The 26,285-nt window shown below is 36.1% G+C and overlaps 1 protein-coding gene and 1 long non-coding RNA gene across 3 annotated transcripts in view; one reads left to right on the forward strand and one right to left on the reverse strand.

Moving 5' to 3' along the window:
* The window catches only part of LOC107598818 (protein FAM19A5-like), a 54,574-nt gene extending 50,468 nt beyond the window's left edge, over positions 1–4,106 (forward strand). For both annotated transcript variants that reach the window (XM_016290249.1, XM_016290250.1), the window contains exon 4: positions 3,334–4,106. In XM_016290249.1, coding sequence (XP_016145735.1) covers positions 3,334–3,342 — 9 coding nt within the window. In that variant the 3' untranslated portion in view covers positions 3,343–4,106. The remainder of the gene's footprint in view (positions 1–3,333) is intronic.
* Positions 4,107–4,206: 100 nt separating this feature from the next.
* On the reverse strand, positions 4,207–25,870 carry LOC107598819 (uncharacterized). The gene is made up of 4 exons (XR_001610603.1): positions 25,799–25,870; positions 24,790–24,902; positions 18,396–18,521; positions 4,207–4,557 (listed from the first exon to the last, which is right to left on the reverse strand). It is a non-coding gene; the product is annotated as an uncharacterized lncRNA (long non-coding RNA).
* Positions 25,871–26,285: the final 415 nt, after the last annotated feature.

Consider the following 26,285-nt stretch of genomic DNA (forward strand, 5'->3'; position numbering starts at 1 on the left):
CACAAAACAAAACAACTCAGGACTTAGACTTGCTTGTCAAAAAGGCTGGTGTCATGAAAAATACCTCACTGGATCCCAATAATAATAAACATACTTCGTCCACGGTGAAAGCCGATCCGGCGATCCACAGCACAAAGTTGTTGTATTTCCTCAGCAACCAGCATGGATCAGCTCCAGGCATGACGAAGCAGATATCGTCCTCTTTTGGAAGGCCAAACAAAGTAGTTTCGCTTTCACAACAAAACACACAGCATGTTCACGACATGGCGTGCAATATTAACAACAATATTACAACAATATTACAGCGAGAATAAAAGTTATGCCTTCTTTCTTTTCGTGAATATTTGGGCGGTGTTATGCAAATCTTCCCATATAGTGATGTAGATATGTGGGGGCGTGTTCAAATGAGCCGTTTTAGGTAGGTGTGGCTGACTCTTAACTTTTATGAAGAATATCTCTTTGGATTTGAGACTTTAGTCTTTGCAACTTTACAGATCTTCTTTATGCACCAAGAGCTTGTAACACTCCAAAATGAAAGGAAAAATTGAAATCTCATCATATGACCCCTTTAAGACTAAAATAATAATTCAACTTTATTCTTATTTAGAGTACTACTTGTGCACAATGCACATTTCTTAATATTATGAACATATTATGATATGTTTTTATGTCTCTATTGATGAGGATTGTATTATCTTCAAATAATATTGGACTTTATTCCATGATATTTACGGTGTATTCACACCTGTCTTGTTTGTTCCATTGAATCGAACTCAAGTTCGTTTCCCCTCTTGGTGCGGATCTTTTGGGCAGGTCCACTTCCAAACAAACTCTGGTACGTTTCGTTTAAGGTGTGAACATGACCTGACCTCGATCTGACCCAATTGCAGAATTCACGCTCAGAAACAGACAGCTTGCGCATATAGTGCTGTTGTTTGCATTTCAGTGGCTTAAATCACTTGTTTTTAAACTCCAATGCATAAAAACGTGTGCAAATTATGAGTTTTTGTGACCATGGTGCACAGCAACATGACACGAGTGCGCTAAATATAGGCTAAAGCTTGATGCAAAGCCCCAGCAAAAGTTAACATGAATGTGTCGGGGGGGAAATAGTAAGGAGATATTTTAATTATTTATTAATAAACTAGTGTTTGTCCGAGTCAGAGTCAGTGTCGCAAAGATGAAGTTGACGATCCTGACTCGCCATCTCCTCATTGGATGCCAATTCAGAAAGAAATGCATCTTTACGGATTACATAATGAAAGAGTTTTTGTTTTGGATTTGAATTATTTCATTTTGTAGTCATTTAAAGCTTTCTATAGATATATTCATCATGACTGTAAGGAAAATATTCGATGAGTTTCGGTTCATTTTTGTGAAGCGCTCCTGCTCAAGACAGAGACGGCGGAAAGCACATCCTAGTTGTTTTCTTTATTTAAAAAAAATTAAATTTTGTTGATATTGTGAGTGCACACAAATAAAAGTAGACCCTTTACAGTTCCGAATAATGTATTATTTTTAGCTTTATGAGCAAAAATGACGGCGTATTTTAACTTGTTTCCACTGATGTGCTGCACAGCGCACTTCAGCTTCCACTCTTGGTACAAACGATTGGATATGCACCTAATAGCGCACATTTATGTAGGTTAAATGTTTAAACTAACATTGTGATATGCTTTAATGGTTGATTGCGATTTCACTTTTTTTTTTACGTTAGTTAGTGTGTAATGTTGCTGTTTGAGCATAAACAATATCTGCAAAGTTACGAAGCTGAAAGTCTTTTAAAATTCTGGCAGTTTAATGCCTACAAAAACGGCTGGTAGGGACTACAACGAGTTACTTCCCGGGTTCGTGACATAACAAACCCAGATAAACCCCGCCCTCGGGAAAAAGCAGCAAAGAGGGCGAGGCCATGCTGCGCTGCTTTAGAGAAGAGGAAGAGAAAACTAGGGGTGCACGTAAAAATCTATTCATATATGAATCGCGATTCTGTCTTCTAACGATTCTAATGGATTCACAAATTTCAAAATCAATGTTCGAAAGCAGCAGTTCTTAATACTGTTCCTCGCGTCCCCCTGCTCTGCACACGCTCTCTGCATCTCTCGCTCTCTCATTCAGCTCAGATCCAACAATGAACTGTTCCAATTATATACTTATTTTCACATCTATGAGAAGCGTTAAACATACAAGCGTGCAGTTGCCATACTGTATTAAAGCTTTAATCAGGAAAATACCGTATATTAAAAGCTAACATAAGCAGTAGCATTTACAAATAACAGCATATCTAAAAGTATGAGACAACAACAATCAAAAAACATAGGCCTACCATTAAAAGCCGTGCTTGCACAGGTTCTGCACGATCTTCTTCAATAATATCCTCTGTTTCTCAATCGGGCTCAAAATGATAAGTGATATTAACGATGCCGTTGTTTAAAATACAACCGGAGCACATGCCACTGAGGTGAGGGGCGGGACGCTTATACATGCACTAGAGGCGGTTTAGCCAATCACAACACACTGAGCTAACTAACCAATCAGAGCCCATTGCATATTTCTGAGGTAGGGGCTTCATAAAAGCAGGAAATGATCAGAGTGTTTTTCAGAGAAGGGACAGAGCGGTGTGGAATAAAGGTAAATTATGTGAAAAATAATGCGTTTAAAAAAAAAAAACTAAGCATTAACACATGCATCCCATAAACACAATCAAGCCTAGAAAAAAAACAGTGAACCACCCCTTTAAGTATTTTATTTCTATAGAATTTATTTTCAGCAAGTCGTAATTACAACATCGTATGACATTGTCTCACATGATGCTCATAAGTTTCTTATAGTTCATAAGTAGTCTTATAGTAAGTTTCTCATATTGTGTTAGTAGCTGATAACACCAAATCAGTAAAAGAATAAAAATTGCACTACGAAAGGTCTCCCTGATTAGCCCGTTTTTGCAATTGCTTAATCTTAATTTGTTTTTCAAAGATTAATCAAAGTCTTGTGGGTTTGGAATGACATGAGGTGAGTAAATGATGATAGGATTTTCATTTTTGGGTGAACTATCCTTTTAATTTATATACACTCAGAAAGCTATTAGCTACAGATTTCTTATTATACGGAATCAAATACCCCAAAAGTTTTCAGCCATTAGTGTCACTGGCATTGAGAGGGCTTTTTCTTAAAATTTAAGAATACATCTCCTACCTCTCTTAAATATTTGTCTACAGTACATTCTTGGTTAGGGTCCAACCAGGGAAGGATCTGGGACAACACCAAAACCTCTCAGAATGCATAACGTATCGTGTTATATGCCCTAACTACTGTGTTGTTAAATCCCACCAGGTATCCTGACGCCAGTGGGGGACGATTTTCCCAAGAGAGGCGCAACGTACGGAAGCACCTCGTCATTCTCCAAAGCTACAGCGGGGCGGGGGAGGGGAGCATTCATCATAGTCCTGTTAGCCCTGTCTGTCAGTCTCTCCATTAATCCTTCAGTCTCATATGATAAGGGGTGAGGGCCTCTCGTCATGGAGTTTACGTGGACCGTGAGGAACGGATCCCCCTGTGCTGTCAATCAAAGCTGAAAGCGGCTAACGTTTTGTTTGCTGATGTCAAAACTGGCAATATCGGTTGCAGGATAGTTTGCGACCTGGATCGTGAAATGTGTATGAATCTATTAAAATTTTACAGACCAAAGAAATACGGGCAAATTTCTGTGTGGAAGGATTTCCAATATGAACCCGAATACACCACATCAGCTGCTTCAGCTTCCACAAACGCAAGCAAAAACACATACCTGAGCTTTGTGAGGAGTTTTTCCAACCGAGCACACACAGAATGGACTACAAAGACGTTTGCGACAAAACTGTTGACTTTTCTTTGATTGTAGGTCTGCTGCCATTGTTGTGATTTGGACTGAAATCTGTCAGGATTTGGAAACATAGCGAACGTGGCAGGGGATTTGTCGAACCGGACATTATCTCCCTGACCTGAAGAGACTAGTGCAGACTTGCGCTTCGGGAGAGACCATCCTATGTATTTTCAGAGTCATAAAGTTATATATATATTTAACAGTTTTATATGATGTACCTTTGTAGCAAACCTTATTTAACACTGACAATGTGATCCTATTCATAAAGGGTGAATTCAAAACAGTCATGTCCTGGAAAGTTATTTACGCATTGCTTTCTTCGCAAATGAACATAGAAAGGAAAATAGTGTATTTGTGTATTTGTGAGTAAACTTTTGTTTTGTATCAACATTCGACAATATACACACACAAAGCAACTGTAACCCACCTTGACAAGGTTATATACATCAGTATACGGCTATGGGTCAAATGTGTTTTACCGCAGAGATTGTACACTGGCAAATTCATCTTATAAAAACTGTTTATGTGTCAGTCCTTCTGTGATATCTGTCATATCGAGACGGTCACCCCATTAAGATAATGGCCCTTATGAGATAATGGCCCATCCGCCACAACGAGCGCCGTGTCCTGCGTGGTTTCTCTTAGACCATTACTCTGCCCTTGTTGGCCCCTCTTCTCCTCTCTCAGCGCCGAGCCTGTGGAGGAATGCTGCTGTCAGCCAGGCTTCAAGCTTCATTTAACATCACTAACAGCCTGCATTACACACGGCGTCTCTCAGCTTCAGCCGCAGTGCCCCACAATATCACCCCCCTCACGGCCCGGCCCAAAAGTAGCCGGAGTGTTTATGAGGGTTTGAAGGAGAATGATGTTGGCTTTATTGAGGCTTTTAATAAGATCTTAACAACTTGCATTAATCATTTACTTCAGTTGTAGGTCGAAAAAAATGTCCCTTCATACTTAAACCTGAAGTTAAATATGCTAAGATGCTAAAATACATTCTTCTACTTCAGTTTAATATGCAAAGAAGGTAAGCCATTTGTAGGCTGATTCCCCTGTGAAGTGTAAACACTGTGACTGTGTTTTCAAAACATTTTTCTGTTTAAGAATCCTGACCAGCCCAACACCACAACGGTGGCTCGACCAATGATGTGAGTTTGGGTGGAGCTATTTGTTTGAATGTTGTTGGTTTTTATTGTCGCTAACTTCAAAATCAATAAATGAGTAACGTAATATGAAACAATACTGAACACCATACTTTAAACTAAAGTGTGTTTTTAATACACTAATCTTTGTGGCATTTTCAAAACATTTTTGTTGCTTGAGAATCCTGACCTGCCTGACATAGCAACACCGGCTCAACCAATGGGGTGAGTTTGGGGTGGAGCTTTCTGTTTTTGACCAATAGCAAAGAGTGCTCAGGAAATCTTGTCTGAATGCTGCTGGTTGTCTTGTTTTTGAGAAGGTCTTAAAAAATTATAACTGAAGTAAATGACTAATATATGGTTCCGTTCAAAAGGTTGGGGTCAGTAAGATTTTATTTTATTATTTCTATTTTTAAGAATGAATACTTTTGTTCAGCAAGGATGCATTAAATTGATCTAAAGTGACAGTAAAGACATTTGTTTCAACTATTTGCATCATAGGAATAGATGACATGACACTTTAAAATGTGTTCAAACAGAAAACAGTTATTTCAGATTGTACTGAAACTTTACTGTATTTTTTATCAAATAAATGCAGCCTTTGTGAAAAAACATTCCCAAACTGTGTAAACATTGTAAAAATCCTGACCAGCTTGCCATGATAACATTGGCTCAACCAATGCGTGTTCAGAAAACCTGTTTGAAAACAGTCCTTATTTTTGCAGCTCTGTTTGGTTTGATCATCGACTGACTGTAGTTATTACAATGAGGGCTACTGTAGATTATGGGTTTACTCTGTGGCATAATTTGATTAATCCAGTTTAAATATTCAACAGTAAGTGTTTAGTCATCTTTTTTTGTCATTTTGCTGATATCTGTTTTATCCACTGAAAATGTCATTGCGAACAATTGGCCCTTCTAAGAAAACCTGCAAGGAAGGTGGCGGCGAGGCACTCAGATGATTGGCTAAGGTAAAAAGGCTCCCTTGAGTTCATAATCAGGGTTTGACATGTCGCACTGAACCATCTCAAATTCCCATACAAATCTTACCGGCTTGGCTCACTCATCCATGGACTAAATGAGAAAAATTACAGACTTTGCCAGTTCCCTTAAAATCCCATTTACATTCTGTCAGCTCCTATTAAGGACGAAGATCGTGACAATGGGCAAAAATATGCATGGGAGAGAAATCCAGCCCCAGTCCATCACGGTAATTCCGACCCTGCTTACCAAGGCGCCACTTGATTTCTTCTCAATTTGGGCTTCCCTTCCCACAAGCTGCACACTAAACAGGCCCTGATAAGCACCCTGCCTGAAAACCAGCTTTAACAATATCATACAATTACGAGCACCAGTAACAGTATCAGCCGTAGATTAGAGGCACTAAATGCTGAGCTATGAATAAATTAGCCACAGTTTTTCGCCTAGGCGGAAAGACCCGTAAAAGAATGAAAGGACAACAAGGCAGGCGCTTTGATTTTCATAGCTCTGTGCCTCAGCTGATAGTTTTCTCCAAATAATTTTGAATGACACAGATTATAATAGATTTCCGAAATAATCCGGATTATCGCAGTCATTACAGCCACATTTGATCAACGAAAAAAGTCTTTCTACGGTCACACATCATTATGTGCGTTATGGCTCAAAGCGGGTGGCGATCTTATTTCAATTAAAAATTGGCATGCCTATCAACGTGATGCCTCTGTTTACTGAACTCTTTAGACAAAGACGTCATCTGCAATTCAAATGATTTTAATCAGTAGACACAGAGGCACAACATTGATAGGATTGCTTCATTCGTTTAGCAAAATGTCAAAGCAAATCATAGGGCCTCAGCTGTGTTTATGAACAAACTCCATGTTTCAGATTTGAAGGAGATTAAAAAGAGATGAAAAGCAGTGAATGTGTAATTGTGTGAAATCTAAACCCAGGACCCTTTTTATAGTGCAAATTTCTGATTAAGGCAAAACCGAAGGAGAACTCCCCGCAATTATCGATAATTGCGAGTGGGCAATTATGTATTAGCATGATAAAAACAAGTGCACACATAAAGGAAGACAACTTTGCACCTGAGATGAGCGCAAGTGGAGGGACGCGCTTTGCCCATGGGGTCGGCGGACGTTGCTCGAGTTCCTCCAGGCCCATGTGGTGAATTATGGTCTGCCCTTCAAGCAGTCACACATGCCCGCCATTAATCATCTCTGGCCAGTGTCCCCATTCTCAAAAGAGGTCTGAAATTTGTTTCCAAACCTTACTGAGACCTGGTTGTCACCCTACCTGTCCACCCTCAGCCCCTTGGGGTCCTTCACACGGGACCATAAAGATGAAGCGGAGACGGTGACTTTGTTAAAGGAACACTCCACTATTTTTGAAAATAGGCTAATTTTCCAACTCTTCTAGAGTTAAACAGTTGAGTTTTACTGTTTTCGAATCCATTCAGCCGATCTCTGGGTCTGGCGGTAGCACTTTTAGCTGTAGCTTAGCATAGATCATTGAATCTGATTAGACCGTTAGCATCTCGCTCAAAAACGACCAAAGTTTCTCTATATTTTTCCTATTTAAAACTTGACTATTCTGTAGTTACATCGTGTACTAAGACCGACGGAAAATGAAAAGTTGCTATTTTCTAGGCCGATATGGCTAGGAACTATACTCTCATTCCGGCGTAATAATCAAGGAACTTTGCTGCCGTACCATGGGTGCAGCAGGCGCAATGATATTACGCAGCTCCTGAAAATAGAATAACTTCCGTCAACATAACCAACGTGACCACCTGCTTGCACAGGGAGCGTGCTGGGGACTATTTTCAGGCGCTGCAGCAAAGTTCCTTGATTATTACACAGGAATGGGAGTATAGCTCTAGGGGAGTTGGAAAATGAACCTATTTTCAAAAATAGTGGCGTGTTCCTTTAAGGGAGATACATACTCCTCACGTTGCCCGGGTAATTTTTAGATTCGGGTGAGTACTTTGAGGGTCACGTGGGATGAAGTAATGTTTTGTAAGAATTAATTGAATTGCTCACTGAATACATGGTCAGCATAAGCAGGACCGATGAAGCATGAATGCAGCGTGGAACAATGTGACCTCCTGCGGGACAGTCTCTAAACAAGAGTCCTGGAGTATCCTACAATAACAAATTATGTCTAAAGACTCTCCTTCTCTCATTTAAGCATGACGTGTTTGCCATTGTTACTGAACTGAAGGTCAAAGATATGTCAGTGTGATTCAGTTTCTGAGAGCTAATCTTTAGGATGGATGCAGAATTCACTAAATGTTGTTACATATACTACCCTGAATTTTACAGACCTGGAGGGCAGGCCGGTGGGTTTGTGAGGCCTCAAGCAAGATTAGAAAAATGTCTTAAAAATTAATTAAAAAAAATAATTCTGTGCATAACTAGACGTATAAATATGTTTTAAAGTAACAAGGTTAAGAATCAACTCTTTCAGTCTTTACATGACTTTCTGCATAGGTGTAGATTGCAATCAGCAATAGTGCATTCAAATCATGTCATAATGATTGAGTTTCAGTGCAGAGTTTCAGATTATTTGATCTCAATCATCATTATATTGCATTGCATTAAATGTTTTGCCTCCACAATAAAAACTAGTTTTGATCATAAAACTGAATATTAAAATATCATCTTATGTTGAGGTATACCTATGATGAAAATTACAGGCCTCTCTCATCTTTTTAAGTGGGAGAACTTGCACAATTGGTGGCTGACTAAATACTTTTTTGCCCCACTGTATCACTGGGAGATATAGTGACAGCTGATATTTTTTTATGATATTTTATGCAAGTAGTTTGTTTCACTGTTAAAATCTCATTGATTTACATTACAAGCCAACAAAATTTCATCTTACTTTTTGGCTACTTAAACAACAGCCGCAACAAATTGCATACTTTTGCTCAGTTTGGATCTGAGGTGTTGTTTCCTCCTCGAGTATGAATTCCATATTCTCACTGTATCTTTGGCTACTATATGAGCCATAAAAGCCTGATGTATCAAATATGATCCTCAAAAAACACATGCAAACTTTTTTTTTAAATTTTGTCATACTACACTGTTTAAAAAATATATTTTCTGACTATTATTTCATGTCAGCTTTAAAAAGTATTATGTAATTATTAATGCTGACAGTATAATTAGTTGGTTAAAATAAAATAAATTTTCCGTTCCACAAAGAAGAGAATAGTGATGCAACATGCCAGAAAACTCTCATTCATTTTGCTGATTTATGAGGGGAAAGACTTACTCTACCAAACAACATTTCCCTGATAAAATACACAGAATGAACATCAATTATACACCCAATGTGCACCTTTTGTGCTTTATTATGTTGTATTAAAGCTAAAATCAAATTTCTGTAAGTAGGACCTTAAAAACAGCTTAATACCTTGCACATATTGCCTATAGGTCACGACAGCTTTGATGATCCTAGCTGAGGACACTGCAGACGTTTCTACAGAAACAAGCCAGAAACCTTTCATTACAGTATCTATGTCAGAGGTACAGCTCTCAGCGGTAATGCACTGCGCTACAAAACAGCATCCTCCAGTGTCAGCCGTGCAACAGCCAAACTCTGAAGCACAAGGGCCGCCTGCAAAATAGGATTATAGAGATGCACACCAGCAAGGCAGCGTTCCTCTGACCGCAAGCCATTCTGAGCTGAATCTACCAAAACTGATTGATTCACGTCTATGATTCACTAGACACCTGAATGTCACCTTTCCACATGGCTGCCATTCACTGCAGAGTGATTGAAAGAGAGAGCAGAGGTGAGAGGGAATGGGATGCTTATGGCACAGCGAGATATGAACTTAATGCAGAAACACAGAGCGGAAGACGGGCGCGAGGGCGAAGGTGCACCGAATGCCACAGCTGACAACGGCGAGATATGGGAACATTCATTTCGCTACAGAGGTCTCCAAGTCTTCATTTCCAGGAGTCTCCAAGTCCTGGTGGAAACATCTGATAAGGGCCTGATGTCAGTGTCTTCATTTCGTTCTCTATCATACTCACATTTTTCACCTCGTTCATCTTTCCAGCTCAGGATATTTAGTTCAAGCCGAAGCGATGTCATTGTCACGACCCGAAAGGAACTTCCAATATTTGTCATTTAATATGTTTCTACTGAGCGACAGTAGCCTAGGGGTGCACTATAGGGCACAAATTTCATGATTTGATTTCGATTACCAAGCATGCGATTCGATTTGTTTCCCATCTCGATTAAATTTGATTTGTTACTGATTAATTTGGATGTGTATCAGGTATAGTATATCAGTTTTTACTCTGATGGAAAAAAATCTCTCTCTTAAAGGATTAGTTCACTTTCAACTCAAAATTTCCTGATAATTTACTCACCCCCATGTCATCCAAGATGTTTACGTCTTTCTTTCTTCAGTCGAAAAGAAATTAAGGTTTTTGATGAAAACATGCCAGGATTATTCTCCTTATAATGCATTTCAACGGCTACCAAATGGTTGAAGGTCAAAATTACAGTTTCAGTGCAGCTTCAAAGGTCTCTACACAATACCAGACAAGGAATAAGGGTCTTATCTAGTGAAACGATCGGTAATTTTCTAAAAAAAATACAAATAAAAAAGTTTATGCTTTATAAACAAAAATGCGCACCTTGCACTGCTCTGCGATGTGTGTCCATGACTTCACGTAATTACGTTGACATGCTTGACGTCGGCGGAAGTACTGACTCAGTTCAAAAGTTGTTTTATGTTCAATGACACATATTCTCGTGTCAGTTTATCGTTTAAATGGTCACTTCGTGTGCGTATCCTGGATGTTTAAATCTTTTGAAACCTAACTTCCGCCTACGTCAAGTGTGACCTTTTCAACGTAATTACGTGAAGTCATGGACGCGCATCGCAGAGCAGTGCAAGGTGCGCATTTTTGTTTATCAAGCATATACTATTTTTTTTTTTAGAAAATGACCGATCGTTTCGCTAGATAAGACCCTTATTCCTTGTCTGGTATTGTGTAGAGACCTTTGAAGCTGCACTGAAACTGTAATTTTGACCTTCAACCGTTTGGTAGCCATTGAAGTCCACTATAAGGATTATAATCCTGGAATGTTTTCATCAAAAACCTTAATTTCTTTTCGACTGAAGAAAGAAAGACTTAAACATCTTTGATGACATGGGGGTGAGTAAATTATCAGGAAATTTTAAGTTGAAAGTGAACTAATCCTTTAAGTAATGCTGAAAACGTCCACTTTATTTTACAACGCAGAAGTAAGCCATTTTTTATTTGAATGTGCAAGTCTTTAGATTCATTAGCATTGGTAAATACTAAGAATAACAAAATGCAGTAAACAGAAAACAGTTTGCACTAAAAACCACCAGTGTGTTTATGAATGTTCCATGAGGATATTTTGTTAATGTCCTACTGTAAATGTATTAAAACTTAATTTTTGATTAGTAATATACATTGCTAAGAACTTCATTTGGACAACTTTTAAGGTGATTTTCTCAATATTTAGATTTTTTTGCACCCTCAGATTCCAGATTTTCAAATAGTTGTATTGTCCTATCCTAACAAACCATACATCAATGGAAAGCTTATTTATTTCCTTACATCAAAGAAGTAAAAATTTACCCTTATGACTGGTTTTGTGGTCCAGGGTCACAAATACTAGTTTGCAATATAAAGCAGCATAAAATAATGTTTTTGTGCAACTAAAATAACCAGAAGCGAAAGACACTGCCTTAAACATTCAAGTTAAAATAGTTAAAATTTACAACTGAATTGTATTCAAACAAGGCATAGTTCCCCCTAAAAATCCAAAACCTTGTGAGTTTCTTTCTTCTGTTGAGTACAAAAGATGATATCCTGAAAAATGTTGGTAACCAAACAGTTGACGGTAGCCACTGACTTTAATAGTACGGGAAAACAATACTATGGAAGTCAATAGCTACTGTCAACTGTTTGGTTACCAACATTCATACAGGTTTGGAACAATTTGAGGGTGCATAAATTATTTATTTTTGGGTGAACTATCATTTTAAATTGCACATTTTTTATGACAACATTATAATAAATCACTTTTTAATGATAGAATTAGCTTTATACTCTGGTTTGTTTTTTGAGACATGAACATTTGAACAATGGCTGTCATAAAAATGGTTTTCATGACAGATTCATTCAAACATACATTAAATACTAAAGAACAGGTTGAATAAAAATATAATGAATATGTAATATAGTGCACATATTTAGAAAAACGCTGCTAGAGTTTCTAGCAAACTATCAAGTTTATGGTCATTGAATGGCAATTCTAAGGTAAAATGTAATGTGACGTGACATTGTTATAAACCGATTTACTGACATTTTTGCAGGAGTGAAACACTGATTGAGTGATTACATGAGAAATAATACATTTCAGCAAGTTGTACTGTATCATTCAGCATACTTTCTGGTGTTTATTTCATGCTACTTGAAGTAAAAATGAAGAGGTGATCGGTTCATGTGCTGCCGCTTCGGTTGAACTGAGGCGCTACCGCGATCTGTCTCAGAATTAAAGAGTGTCGAAGCAGTATTTATTGAATTTCAGAGTGAAATAGGGGTTATGCGCAGCATGCGCAACTATATTCTGTAAAACTGGTTGCATTGCTTCCAGTTCGGGTATTTTTTATGTGGTTTGTTAAATATGGAGCCTTCAAATGAGATACCATAACAGACGTCCATCACATGTGCAGATAGATATCTACATAACATAGGGATATTACAATTGAATAAAACACCAACAATAAAAATAACTAGCTAGGTTAGTTGACTACCATTAAAGTCCATAGATATCTTCATCAGTTTATACTGTTGTTAACACTTTCACAAAAGCCAGTGGTACATTAAAAAATGATTCAAACTTCAATCAACATCATTTTCCAACCCATAACAATTTACGCCCCTTCTTGAACATTCTCTGCACAGATTATTAATCATTGGCTCTGATCGTCATGCAATGGTTGTCTTCCCCTGACATTTCCTTGTGTGGCCTTGCTTGTGTCCATCCTGCTGAGTCGCTCATCTATGCTTGCTAATCCAACATGCGTGACAGCTGACCGCTGATGCTAACAATAGCGAGACAGCTCGGACAGCCCGTTCTAAAGACTGTCAAATGATAAATTACCCTCTTCGGTCACTCTAACCGAGAGCCAGTTAGGTCACACAAACAGCTTGACGTGACATTTTTCCAGTACTGTATATGCAAACTGCTGCCAATCAATTAACAGCTTGCCTTTCTTTCCCCCTCAACCGCATATTGGGATTGTGGGAAATTGACTGCAGAGGGGAAGTCAACACAAAAGCCTCCTGGAGTCCAGGGTCACAGGGAAGGAATGAACAAATAAATGTGGCTGTGAAAATGAACCTGAAAAACAGCTTTATTTCAGAATGTGCTAACTGTGCATTGCTCAAAACATGTAAATCAACAATCGGCTAAAACACTGCAAATATTTGTTTTTGTCTTGAAATATATTTCAAGTATAATTCAAATATATTTCAAATTCATGTATAAGATGCATCAAATATTGTATAAGACACACTATCATTGAAAAGTTTTGGGATAGTAAGATTTTCTTTAAGTTTTTAAAATAAGTCTTTTATATTCATCAAAGCCTCAGGTATGATCAAAAATACAGTTAAAAAAACAGTAATATTAAGAAATATTATTTTCAATTGAATTATTTTCTATTTTATTATATTTTAAAATGTAAATTATTCCTGTGAGGCAAATCTGAATTTTCAGCATCATTAATCCAGTCCAGTGTCACATGAAATCATTAAAATATGGTGATTTGCTGCTCAAGACACATTTCTTATTATTATCGATGTTGAAACCAGCTATGCTGCTTAATATTTTTATGAGACCATGATTCATTTTTTCAAGATTCTTTGATCAATAGAAAGTTCAAAGGAACAGCATTTATTGTAAATATATTTTTTAAACATTTTAAATGTCTTTATGGTCACTTTTTATCAATTTAATACATCCTTTCTGAATAAAATTAATAATTATTAAGTGACAAAAAAAAAAAACTTACCGACCCTAAAATTTTGAGTGTTAGTTAATTTATATACAAGTAACTGCATTTTTAATTATATTATTTTAATATATAATTAATATAATAATATTTTATATTATTTAAGTAAATTTTATATACATTTAATTTCATAAATTATTTTTCATGATTATGTCTGAAAACAAGTGAAATCCAATGCAATTTAAGTTAAATTATCATATTTTAAGGATGTGTTGGTATTTTGTAGTAGGAAAAAATATACAGGACAAAAATACTGACTATGAACATTTTGCATTGAACCTTCAGAAATCCATGTCTTAGAAATCCTTGGAGATTTATGTAAGACCTCATTTTCTGAAATCTTATTAATCTCCCCTCTGCTAGGGAAGTCATTAATGTCAATTCATTCTTTTATAACATTATATCAAGATTAATATAAACGATGAAGTGGAAAAACCCACCAGTGGTCATTGTGTACTGGTGCTGGCCTTTGGCCTTGCAGCAGCTGTGTTCTAATTAAAGCTTCTTCACTTGAGTGGTTTATATTTATATTTTATTGGGACCTTTCGCCTCTCATGATATACACAGAGTGCAAATCAACCCCTGGGCATATAATTTATAAACATCTTTTAATTGCCTCAGTTATATCTAAAAGGCAAAATGTATAATAGCATGCGAAGGGTAGTGTATTGGGAAATGTAAACCATAAGCATTTTGAGATATTTTTCATCACTCTGAATTCAGATGTAAAGACTGAAAGAATGAATTTCCATTCACTGGCAGCAGAAGACAGGAGACTGCACAATTATGTGTGTTCAAACACTAAAAATGCTTTTAAACCCGAGACACATTTCTGTTTCACTTAAAACATGCAAAATACTAATGCACTTTGAGGTAAAGCAGTGAAATAAATGGTATTGATTAAAGATATCTTTGGAAAACAGAAAAGATGACACTACCTCGCTCATTTGCACAGTAACAGACTCTAGCTTTTAAACTGTCATGTCTGGCAAGCCCTGATATCAGAAAGAAACGTCTACGTGCAACGTTTCCCACAGCTAACACAACAAAGCGCTTTCATGTTGTCTTCAGACAAAATGAGGTTTAGTTAGCGAGGTTTGAATCGAATGCTGTTTAACCCCTAAGAAGACAGATTAGCCCCGAGACAGTCCATTCATCATTCTTCTTATTCGTAACGCAATCCCATAAGGACCAAACCACAGGCACCTTCTGGAACAGCAATAGTCCTTGGGAGTGTTTTTACAAGTTTGGATTCCCAGCCGTGCATTTTACTGCTATTGCAGCGAAAGATTTGATGCATATCTGCTCCCCTCCATAAAAGCTTGTAGCGTGAATAACTGGCTTGGATTTGATTGAAAGAATAACATTTATATTGAAAGCATATCACTTCCCACTAATATTAATCAAGAGTGCCATCATAAATATTAGGAAAGTAGCACATACATACATGCATTGGTGGGCAAGCTACACAAAAAGTGTAGTCAGTAACTACTGTACACTACAGAAAATTTGTCTGGCCAACAATAGGATGCATGCAAGGATGCATGCTTTCAAATGATTGTATATATCTGTTACTGTTTTACAAAGACTTGCTAACTCAGGATGGACTCCAAACAATTCAGTGTGTGAGCCATTTGAGAGTCAATTGCAAATCTAAGATATTTGTCTAAGATATGAAAAAGAACAACTTAAAGTAGTGGTTAATCCACGAACTGAGTATTGTTAGCTCTGATTCTCAACTGAAAAAACAATTCAAAGCATTTTTTCTAAACCATTTGACCAATTAATTGAAAAGAAACGGCTCAAAATAGTGATTTATTTACAAATCAAGTATTACGAGTTTAGATTCTACACCAAATTGCAAACTGATTCAGAACATGTTGTTTAGGAAAGTAGCACATACATACATGCATTGGTGGGCAAGCTACACAAAAAGTGTAGTCAGTAACTACTGTACACTACAGAAAATTTGTCTGGCCAACAATAGGATGCATGCAAGGATGCATGCTTTCAAATGATTGTATATATCTGTTACTGTTTTACAAAGACTTGCTAACTCAGGATGGACTCCAAACAATTCAGTGTGTGAGCCATTTGAGAGTCAATTGCAAATCTAAGATATTTGTCTAAGATATGAAAAAGAACAACTTAAAGTAGTGGTTAATCCACGAACTGAGTATTGTTAGCTCTGATTCTCAACTGAAAAAACAATTCAAAACATTTTTTCTAAACCATTTGACCAATTAATTGAAAAGAAACGGCTCAAAATAGTGATTTATTTACAAATCAAGTATTACGAGTTTAGATTCTACACCAAATTGCAAACTGATTCAGAACATGTTGTTAATCTCAAATTATATCAAATCTCCAATTATTGAAACAACCAACTCAAAATAGTGATTCCTTCACAAATCAAGCATCACTAATTCAGATTCTAAATTGAACAAATGGGTTAGCAAACTGTTCTGAATTGTTTTGCAATTCAATTCACTGATAACAACCAACTCATAGTGATTCATTCATCAACTGAGTATGGCTAATTCTAATTCTAAACAGAACTCCAAACTGGTTCAGAACACCTTGCTAATCCTTTTGAGCAATTCAGTGAAAAGAACGGACTCTAAAAAGTGGTTTTGTGATTTGAGACACTAGATCAGATTCTAAATTGGTTTACACTTCAGTGCATTAACTGCATTTCCATTACCCATGGAAACACGTAAATATGCCCAAAAAACAAAACAAACAAAAAAAGTGCCCAATAAAAACACATCAATTTAGCAAAAACTCCTATATATCGCAAAAAAGATTTTACGCTCGAATGAGGTGGTTTTTCAGGCAATTCAAAAAAGGAATTTTTCACAAAATTGCAATGGAAACCGCCAAGAAACACCTTATAAGTAGCTGCTCTCAAGTATAAGGGGCTTTTCTTGCCATGAATGTTTGGAGAATTTACACTGCACATGTCTGCGGCACATTGATCACGGCCACTCTAGTCAATGCTTGTGTTTATACCAGTCACATAGCGGCACGTTTCGGAAGTGTCCCAGAAGCGGCTCTCCATGCTGCTTCGCTAAAGATACATGCCTACATCTCCTTCGATTAAAAATAATGGCTAGTGCAGTGGCTGCGATATACGTAAACCTACCAACATCCATCGCCATGACTTATTGCGAGAGGAAAATAGAATCGGTAAATGGAAACGCATTAGTTTTTTATCGACATTTATTAAAAATCGCAAATGTTTTGTGCAAATCTGTGATGGAAACACAGCTAATGAATGAGCCAACTCAAAAGAGTAATTCATTCATGAATCGAATACCACTAGATCTGATTCTAAACTGAATTGCACACTGATTCAGAACACCTTGCTAATTAGCTTGACCAATTCATTAAACTCTAAATAGTCATTCATTCACAATTAAAGAAACACTTGTTCAGATTCTAAACAGACAATACAAAATATCAAACACTTGATTGCTGAAATACCAAAAGGGAAAATGTAACGTCTTCTGCCATACAAATAAATAAAATAGATTAACTACTAAAATACTACATGATTTAAGAAACTAGCAATGCTACATTCTCACTACTGAGAAATGTAGTTAAATGAACAGTTTAGGCCAATGCTACAAACACTGTATGCATCTTAAACCCAGAAGTAGAGCTACCTAGCAACGTTCTTGCATTCATCCGTGCAGTCTTTTCCCAAAGGATGAATCAAAGGAAGTTGAGCTCTGGAATCAAAGTTGGAGTTTAATCAGCTGGTTGCTTCGCTGGCTCATTATCACTGAACACCTGCCTTTCATGCCATTTATCAACTGCCTGTCAATATATAGATTTGAGTATCCATTTCACTGTCAAAACTGACTATTCATCACAGCTGTACACTGTTCGGTTGTAAAGTTCTCTTCGACCTCTGTGCATAAACACACAATCTTCTGACTGCAAAAAAGTGAATACAAACAGACAATGACGCTAAACAGAATGAGAGCCGTGATAAATCAGATATTGTGAAATATCAATTTTGCACATGGCTGCACATGAGCGCACTTACATATTTTCCCAATGCTCCTTGTCTTATTCCCTAGCCATTAGTTTAATTCATGACATTGTAGAGGGAGGAGGTTTACTATTGGGTTCATAAACAGACAGTGAATCCAATTTTACAAACTCAAACATGTCATGTGATATTTCAAGTAGTTTCAGAGCTAGACGATATTGTTGGCTGTTTACTTCAATACTGAACACGAGAGATTAGTTGGACAGTCTTATATAGTATCTACGGTCCCAACATTTGTTATAGAACATTACAACAGGCAGAATGAAGTACCTTGTTCTTAATTAGAGTCTTGAAATCCCAAATTGTCTTGCTATTCTTCTTTTGTTCCAGAGTTCTATTGATTCATTCCTTCCTTCAGCACCAGGACGCTCAGAAATGCATATTAAGCAAGCTTTCCTGAAACAATTGATACAAGAAAATGTTAAACCGAAGACAAATGTGGTTGGAGTCGGTTCATCTATCACTTTCCCACTCAGATCTCATTGTTTTAACCTGGTGGAATCCCACTTCGCCCTTCAGTGAGCCCCACAAATCATCCTGGGACATGGAAATGGGGGACAGAACAAAATGGGCATCAAAGTTCGTAGACTTTAGGAAAGAAAAAGAACAAAGAGAAGAGAAACAAGAGCAGTGAAAATCTTCTGGCACAGTCATCATACCCCACTAGTGCAGATCACAGAAAGGGCTTTTCACACACTCTTAACCCTTGAATAATGTTTTTTTTAAACCCCCTTTTTAAGCCTAGGCTAATCAATATTTCACACATTTGACATTTTGAAATTGTGGATCTAGAATGCTAGGGTGGTTTAGCAACATAAGAGTATAATCATTGCTTCAATGGGAGTCTAGGTTAGATACCTGTATCATTATCATGGAGCAAAGATCAATGTTAATTGGACAACAGCCTGTAAAAATGTCATTTTGAGTTCTGGTCGGATGATTTTCATTGAACGTTAGGCATTTAATCTATTTTTGTCCTGATGATGGTGTTATTGAGCTCTTAAAATGGATGACTCTTTGCAACAAACAGCCAATGTATTAGAGTTTTGTCAATTAAGAAGCTAGTTAGTTTAGTTAAAAAAAAAAATCTGTAATTTACTTACCCTCAAGTCACTCCAAACCTGAATGACATTCTTTGATTTCATGCTGACAGAAAACACTGCAGACACTAAAATAAAAAATAGATCTGAGCACACATTTTGACATTGATAAGTGACATCTGTGCTTTCCCACTCTAGAGAAGTCCCAGTCACCACTGAAGACAACCAATCATAAACTGCCTCAGTGCTCACCTTATTAAATATTCATGGCTTTGCACAGCCTGAAAAACTTTTAGAGTTAAAACTGATAAAGTGGTAACGAGACTAATAAACTGTTATTTTCCTGTATATTTTAGAAAACTTAATGGATAGGCTATTTCTTAATTGAGATTTTGAAATGTCAAAAGTAAGATTTGTACAAAATATATTTTCAAGAACATTGGGGTCACCTTTACTTTCACTGTGACATTTTTCAAAATATTTTGTGTTTCAAAAAATAAATACATGTTTGAAATCACATAAGGGTGAGTAAATTATGACAGAAATTTCACTTTTTGATGGACTATAAAACTAACTGAATCTTCATAGTAACACTTTCACACATGGACAGTTATTAAAACCTACTGCATGGTCGTACACATCGCTATATTTGTCAAATCAAATGTTAGTAACCTCATAAATATGCAACTGAAAATATTAACCCAGGGTTTACCAACGTACAATGTGAAATCTTGAAACCTAACTGAAACACAAGATTGTGTTTATCCAATTTCAAGTGTGAAAGGCCCAATAGTGAGTTGCAGATGGGGTGCATTTGCATCTTGAGGCTAAATAAAAAAATTTTTTTCACTTCCTCCCATTGTCTACTCAGTTCCTGTTTCTAAAGCCTGTCAAATCATATCAGCCTTCTCAGCTTCACCAGTCCACGCATCTGTTTACTGGTATATAATAAGCACATAATCAAACACCACAGTTAAGCGAGGGCTGAGTGCTGTCAGAGCACATTGAGGGTGCATTTATTCGACGCTCTCGGTGTTGGCAGTTGCTTTGAGAAGGGCAACATTAGAAGCAAGTGCTAATAAGCATTTGACATCAAGGTTACAGATATGCACCCTGTCGAGCAACAGCGGGCCTGTCTCACACTCTCTGGGGACTTAGTGTGACACTATTTTGTACTTTACAACATGCACAAACAAATTCAACTTTAATAAATACAGAAATGAGAGATGGGAAGATATAACAAAACACTTTAATGTGCTGTACAAGGCAATTATGAAAGCATGAGATGCATGTGGATTCTGTAACATTATTTTTGATTAGTCATTTCAAGGTTGAAGACATCCCTCTGTTGTTTTGAAACACTTATGTAAGTGCTAAATTGTAAGCAGACACATTTTTATCACATATTTACTAGACATTCAGGATGTCAAAAGAGGTTGCATGATGCGTGAACAAATCACAGGAAAGTGATCCCTGGAGAGTTAAACCTGAGAATAATGATGCATTTATTTAAACAAAAGCTACACATATCTATTCAGCCACTGGCATCTCTAGCACTGTTTTCCTCTGATTCACGTCTTATCTCAATGACAGGCAGCAGTTTGTTCCTTTTCAGAGACATAAATCCTCTTCTGCTGCTGTTAGGCAGGGCATCCCCCAGGGATCTATCCAGGGCCCTCTACTCATTTTAATCTACATGCCTCCCTTTGGACAAATAATACAACATTATTGGTCCATTTCTATTATTGTGTCAAAGACACACACATCTATATTATTTCCCATCAGCACAGCCTTCCACTCCCTCATTAAGTACCTTCATCTGTAATTTAAAGCTGATTCTAACTGGACATTCACAACCTCAACAAAAGATAAAACTGAAATCTCATTAATCAGTCACAAAGCTCTTATCCTTAGCCATCCTGATATTTATATAGATACTGATGTGCAAAACAAGCCTATTAAAACTGTACTTTGTATTAATTTTCTCACTGAAGTATCAGAGAGAAATAAAATTTAATAAAACTAGATATCCAATGATGTATTCAAGTCACAAATAATATCCTTGCTATCTTCATTCAAGAGCTCTTTTCCTTTTTTAAGTATTGATGCAATAAATTGCATTTATTAATACATTCTAATTTAATTGTACCCACAACATACTTAAAAATGTATATGCCAAAAGTATTGTAAGTTGTTGTGCAGAAAACTGCCTGCCAAGTGCATAAACAAATTAATTAGATTCATTTCTATTTATCATACAATTTTGAAAAATCATATAAAGCAGCACAACTGTTTTCAACATTGATAATAAGAAATGTTTCTTGAGCAGCAAATCAGAATAATAGAATGATTTTTGAAGGATCATGTGGTAATGAAGACTGAAGTAATGATGATGAAAATTAATCTTTTATTTTAAAATATGTTCAAATAGAAAACAATTTACAATATTACTGTTTTAAACTTTTTTTGATCAAATAAATGTGGCCTAGGTGAGTAAAAGAAACTACTTTCAAAAATATTAAACAATCTTACCAACCCAACTTAATCACACTTTATAACTATTAATATAATATGAATAAAAATGTATATTAATATTAATATGCACATATTAATATGATTTCATTTACTCCGTTTTTGTTGCAGAGTTCATGCATATGGATGTATAAAGATGAAACGTGCCATTCTTGTATAGGGAACGTGCCGCTATTCACTATGGAATATTCACAAGCTCCTTTCAAAACTGACTCTGAGAATGAAGACAAAAAGAGCAAACTGTGAAAGGCTTGTGGGTTTCTTTTTGCTGACCAAAGCAGAACTTTGACTTTTACAAATGCAGTTTCATGGAACTCTTTTCGCTTCATGCCAGCTTAATATTAACACCCTCAGGGCTGGCCAAACAGAAATTATCGAGCTTGTGTTACTGTGTGTATGCTGTGCATGTAAACATGAGTGTCAGTCTACCCAGAAAGGACAAACTCTTTGAGGACATCCCACTGTTCAGACAATATATAGCAACATCACCAACAAAAGCGGTAATCCATTGTCACACAGAAAGGAGCACATAGTCCATAGTCCTTTTGATTGGACAAGCAAGCCCCATTCAAAGAGTGGGAAATGAGAAGGAGAGGCTTTGCTGCTTTACTGAAAATGGCCCAGAGCATCCAAGAAAAAAAATGCTTGGGAAGATTTCTATTTTGGCATACAATGAGCAAGGCTGCGGGATAAATTATCACCATACTATCCATTTGCACACAAAAGGTGGCAACTCTAGAGAATTACGATGCCTTAGAAACTCTGGAATCATAAAGGGTTTTGTGTCTGAAGGACTTCTAAAATTCAAAGGCAGCCCATGAAACACTTATGGGTTCACAGAAAAGGTCACACATATTATGTCTTGTGGCTGTATTAATGAAAATTAGTATTTTAACGCTTACAGATTGGCCCCATTCCCTTCCATTAAAAGTGCCTCACTGTAACCCATTTTTTTAAAGAAAAGAAAGAACAAGTTTGATCCTAACTTGTATCGAACCTGGAATATCCATTTAATCAATAGCCGATAGAGAAATACAAGCTTTAAGGGTTTACATTAGCCCTATAACCAATTCACAAATATCTTCATATTCACTTTCTTTTTTTCCTTCCAGAACTTTTAGGCAAATATGTTGCGCTATTGATCATTCTGTAGCAGACGTATCCAAATGGCGAGAGAGACATATTTGTCACTTCTTTGTAAACTGCTGGCTTACACACCGAGGTTGTTCAGGTCGGCTATTTTGGCTTTCCGCAAATGTATAAATTATTAGGTTGCAGGAGGCACATTTATTATATGTGTTTTGTTGCCTGGAGGCTAATAGCTGCTTTTCAGGTGTAGTAGGGCACTGATGAATGCTAGCTAATTGCTAATGTTGGCTGAGGGTTTAGACACCATTTATCACGTCTTTAAGAGATCTGCACGTGGGAATATTAACAGCCGCACTGCTGTGACTTAAGTCTCTAAAAAAGTATTTAAGTGCATTAAAGCAGTGCTTTAGTTTGACATTAGATAATGAAATGAGAGAGAGTCCAATTAGTTCTAACAGCTTAAGAGTGGTTGAATGTAATGCGATGCCAAAATGCCAGACTTTAAATGCTCCAATGCACACTAATGCACTCTCTTAGGGTCAAATTTACCCACCAGGAAAGATTGGAAAGGGTGTCATTTTACCTCTTTAGATTGGCTGACGCTTTAAATGACAGACTTTTGTAGATAAATCAAATCACAATAGCACTTTAGAGCACAGCAGTTTGCAGTTTGCAGGGGCAAAAAGTGATTGTCAAAATCAAAGTATTTAATTAAAATCAGTTTACTCAATAAATTATACCCAGGTGTGTCATTAACCAATATCTTTTTTGGCTCACTTCATGCCCTAGATGAGAAAAAAATATGACTTTAATACAAATCTTAATATAACGTTACATAAAACACTTAAAGAAACACTGTATAAACAACTTTAAATCCGTAATTGTTTATGAAATTGTTTATGAAATTAAATGCAATTTTTTAAATAAAAAAATATTATTTCTAAGAAATTGCAAGTAAGACATCGAATTGAATATGAAATTAAGTAGAAAAACTGAAATAGTATTTTCTTGTAAAACATACTCCAATAATCTTTATTTACAGCTTTGAAAATCATTATTCAAAGTATATATATAACATTATTTAAAAAATTTAGAATTATACATTACCATTCAAAAGTTTGGGGCTGACACGATTTCTAAAATGTTTTTGAAAGAAGTCTCTTATGCTCACCAATGCTGCATTTATTTGATCAAAAATACATTAGAAATAGTAATATTGTGAAATATTATTACAATTTAAAATAGCTATTTTCTATTTTAATATATTGTAAAATGTATTTTATTTCTGTGATGCAAAGCTGAATTTTCAGTATCGTTACTCCAGTCTTCAGTGTCACATGATCCTTCAGAAATCATTCTAATATGCTGATTTGGTGCTCAAGAAACATTTCTGATTATTAATGTCGAAAATAGTTGTGTTGCTTAATATTTTTGTGGAAACAGTGATACATTTTTTTTAAGGATTCTTTAGTGAATAGAAAGTTCAAAAGAACAGCAATTATTTGAAAAAGAAAACTTTTGCAACATTACAAATAGTAAACAGAACAAAAACAGTTTTTACTGTTTTACAGTCATTTTAATCCATCCTGGCTGAATGAAAGTATACATTTTTAAGTTAAACTAAATAAAAATAATAACAATAACAAAAAATACCTTACTGACCCTGAACTTTTGGACAGTACCATATAAAAAAAAAAGAGCTAAAAATATATAAATAAATAAATCTGAGGGGGGCACCGTTTGTTTGAATGAGCATGACGCTTTGATTAGACCTGTTATGAAGTATGACCCAGAAGCCTTTTTAATGTCATGCTACTATCTTGCCTCTCAGAGGGGTTGCTGGCCCCCAGCCCTTCTCAGAGCTGAAATCAGCACTCCGCCGCACACGGGGCACTGACCCACCAGCCGGGATTTTAAACGAATCGGAGGATAGGACATAGGAGCAGCACCTGCCCAGATGGCAGGGTGCACAGGTCCCGAGCAGAGATACAGCATGGGCTTACCTGCGCGTTCGACCTGGATGGACGCCACAGACAGACCCCTGGGACAAAAGAGAGGAAGGGAACGCTGAGATCCAGTCTGTTGGCCATGACTTCCATACCTCGAGTGTTCATGCCTGGTGGGAAAGGGTTAGGGATGACATTTGCCTCACGAACCTTTGGATTAGACAAGGCTAGTTCACTACGGTGCACATTTGAAAAATTATTTCAGTTATCCCTATGAGTGTACTAAATTTATAACTCAGTTTTTCATTTAGAACTGATATGTAATTGCTATGTATAATAAAAGAATAATGCTTATTACCACAAAATTAATTTCCACATGCCCCTCCGTTTAGTTATAAATAGCAAAATTGAAAAAAAGAGTTGCTATGAAGCAGTGAACAGAACCAATGTGTAAACATTTAAATTTGCATTTGAATTTTTAGTCCATAATACTGAAGTTTTACAATAACAGTAACAATACTATTACTACTAATCATTATTATGTTTGATATTCTTGTTTATTATTATTATTATTATTATTGATAATAATGTTATTGTTAACTACTAAAAGTAATAATGCTAATAATAAATAATGCTAATAATTAACCTTAGATGAGAAAAATTACTTTTAATACAAATCTTAAGATAACTTTACATAAAACACTTAATATAACTTTACATAAAACCCTTGCTTACACTTAAAAAAACACTGTGTATAAACAATTTTAAATCCATAATAGTTTATGAAACTGTTCATGAAATTAAATGTAATTTCTCATTTTAATTCTAATAATAAATAATGCTAATAATTAACGTTACTATAAAACTGGCTAACTTTCATATATTCTACAACAATAGTAATAATAATTTCTATGGATATTATTGATTATTATTATTATTATTAATGTTACTGGTATTAATAACAATTATATTATTATTATTGCAATACTTTAGCCACAGTAAATAAACAATGTGCTACATTACTACATTGACATAATTTTAGTGTGAAAAAAAATCACTTACTGACCTTTTCTGTGTGAAGTTATGTCCAAATTGACTTTCTTGCCATGGCAATGAAACACAGAGAACCCTAAAACCACTGGAAAAAAGACAGAGAAAGTTTCAAACAGCTTTACAACTCAAATAATACAAAAGTTTTAACAGAAAAAATTATATGCTTTGACAACATAATAAGCTTCACATTCATGCTTGCAAATCATCCAAAAAATTGGCCCAATTCACTTCCAATGTAAGTGGACCATAACTACAGTTTCTATTGTTTTTAAAGAAATCAGCTTGTATTGAACTCGGTAAGTTTGCAACATGAATGAACACTGCAATGTAAAAAAGGGGTTCTTTAAGAAGAAATTTATATTTGATCTCTCCAAAATTGCTTTTATCGGTGTGACCTAGCCAGGGAGATTTAAACCATGAAATAACATTTTACAAATTAGAGACATATTAGACATCCTAAACAATATTTTTAGATTACACAATTTTACACTTATATAAAA

The sequence above is a fragment of the Sinocyclocheilus grahami genome, unplaced genomic scaffold, assembly GCF_001515645.1.
Source record: "Sinocyclocheilus grahami isolate Dianchi unplaced genomic scaffold, SAMN03320097.WGS_v1.1 scaffold257.1, whole genome shotgun sequence".
Lineage (NCBI taxonomy): Eukaryota > Metazoa > Chordata > Actinopteri > Cypriniformes > Cyprinidae > Sinocyclocheilus > Sinocyclocheilus grahami.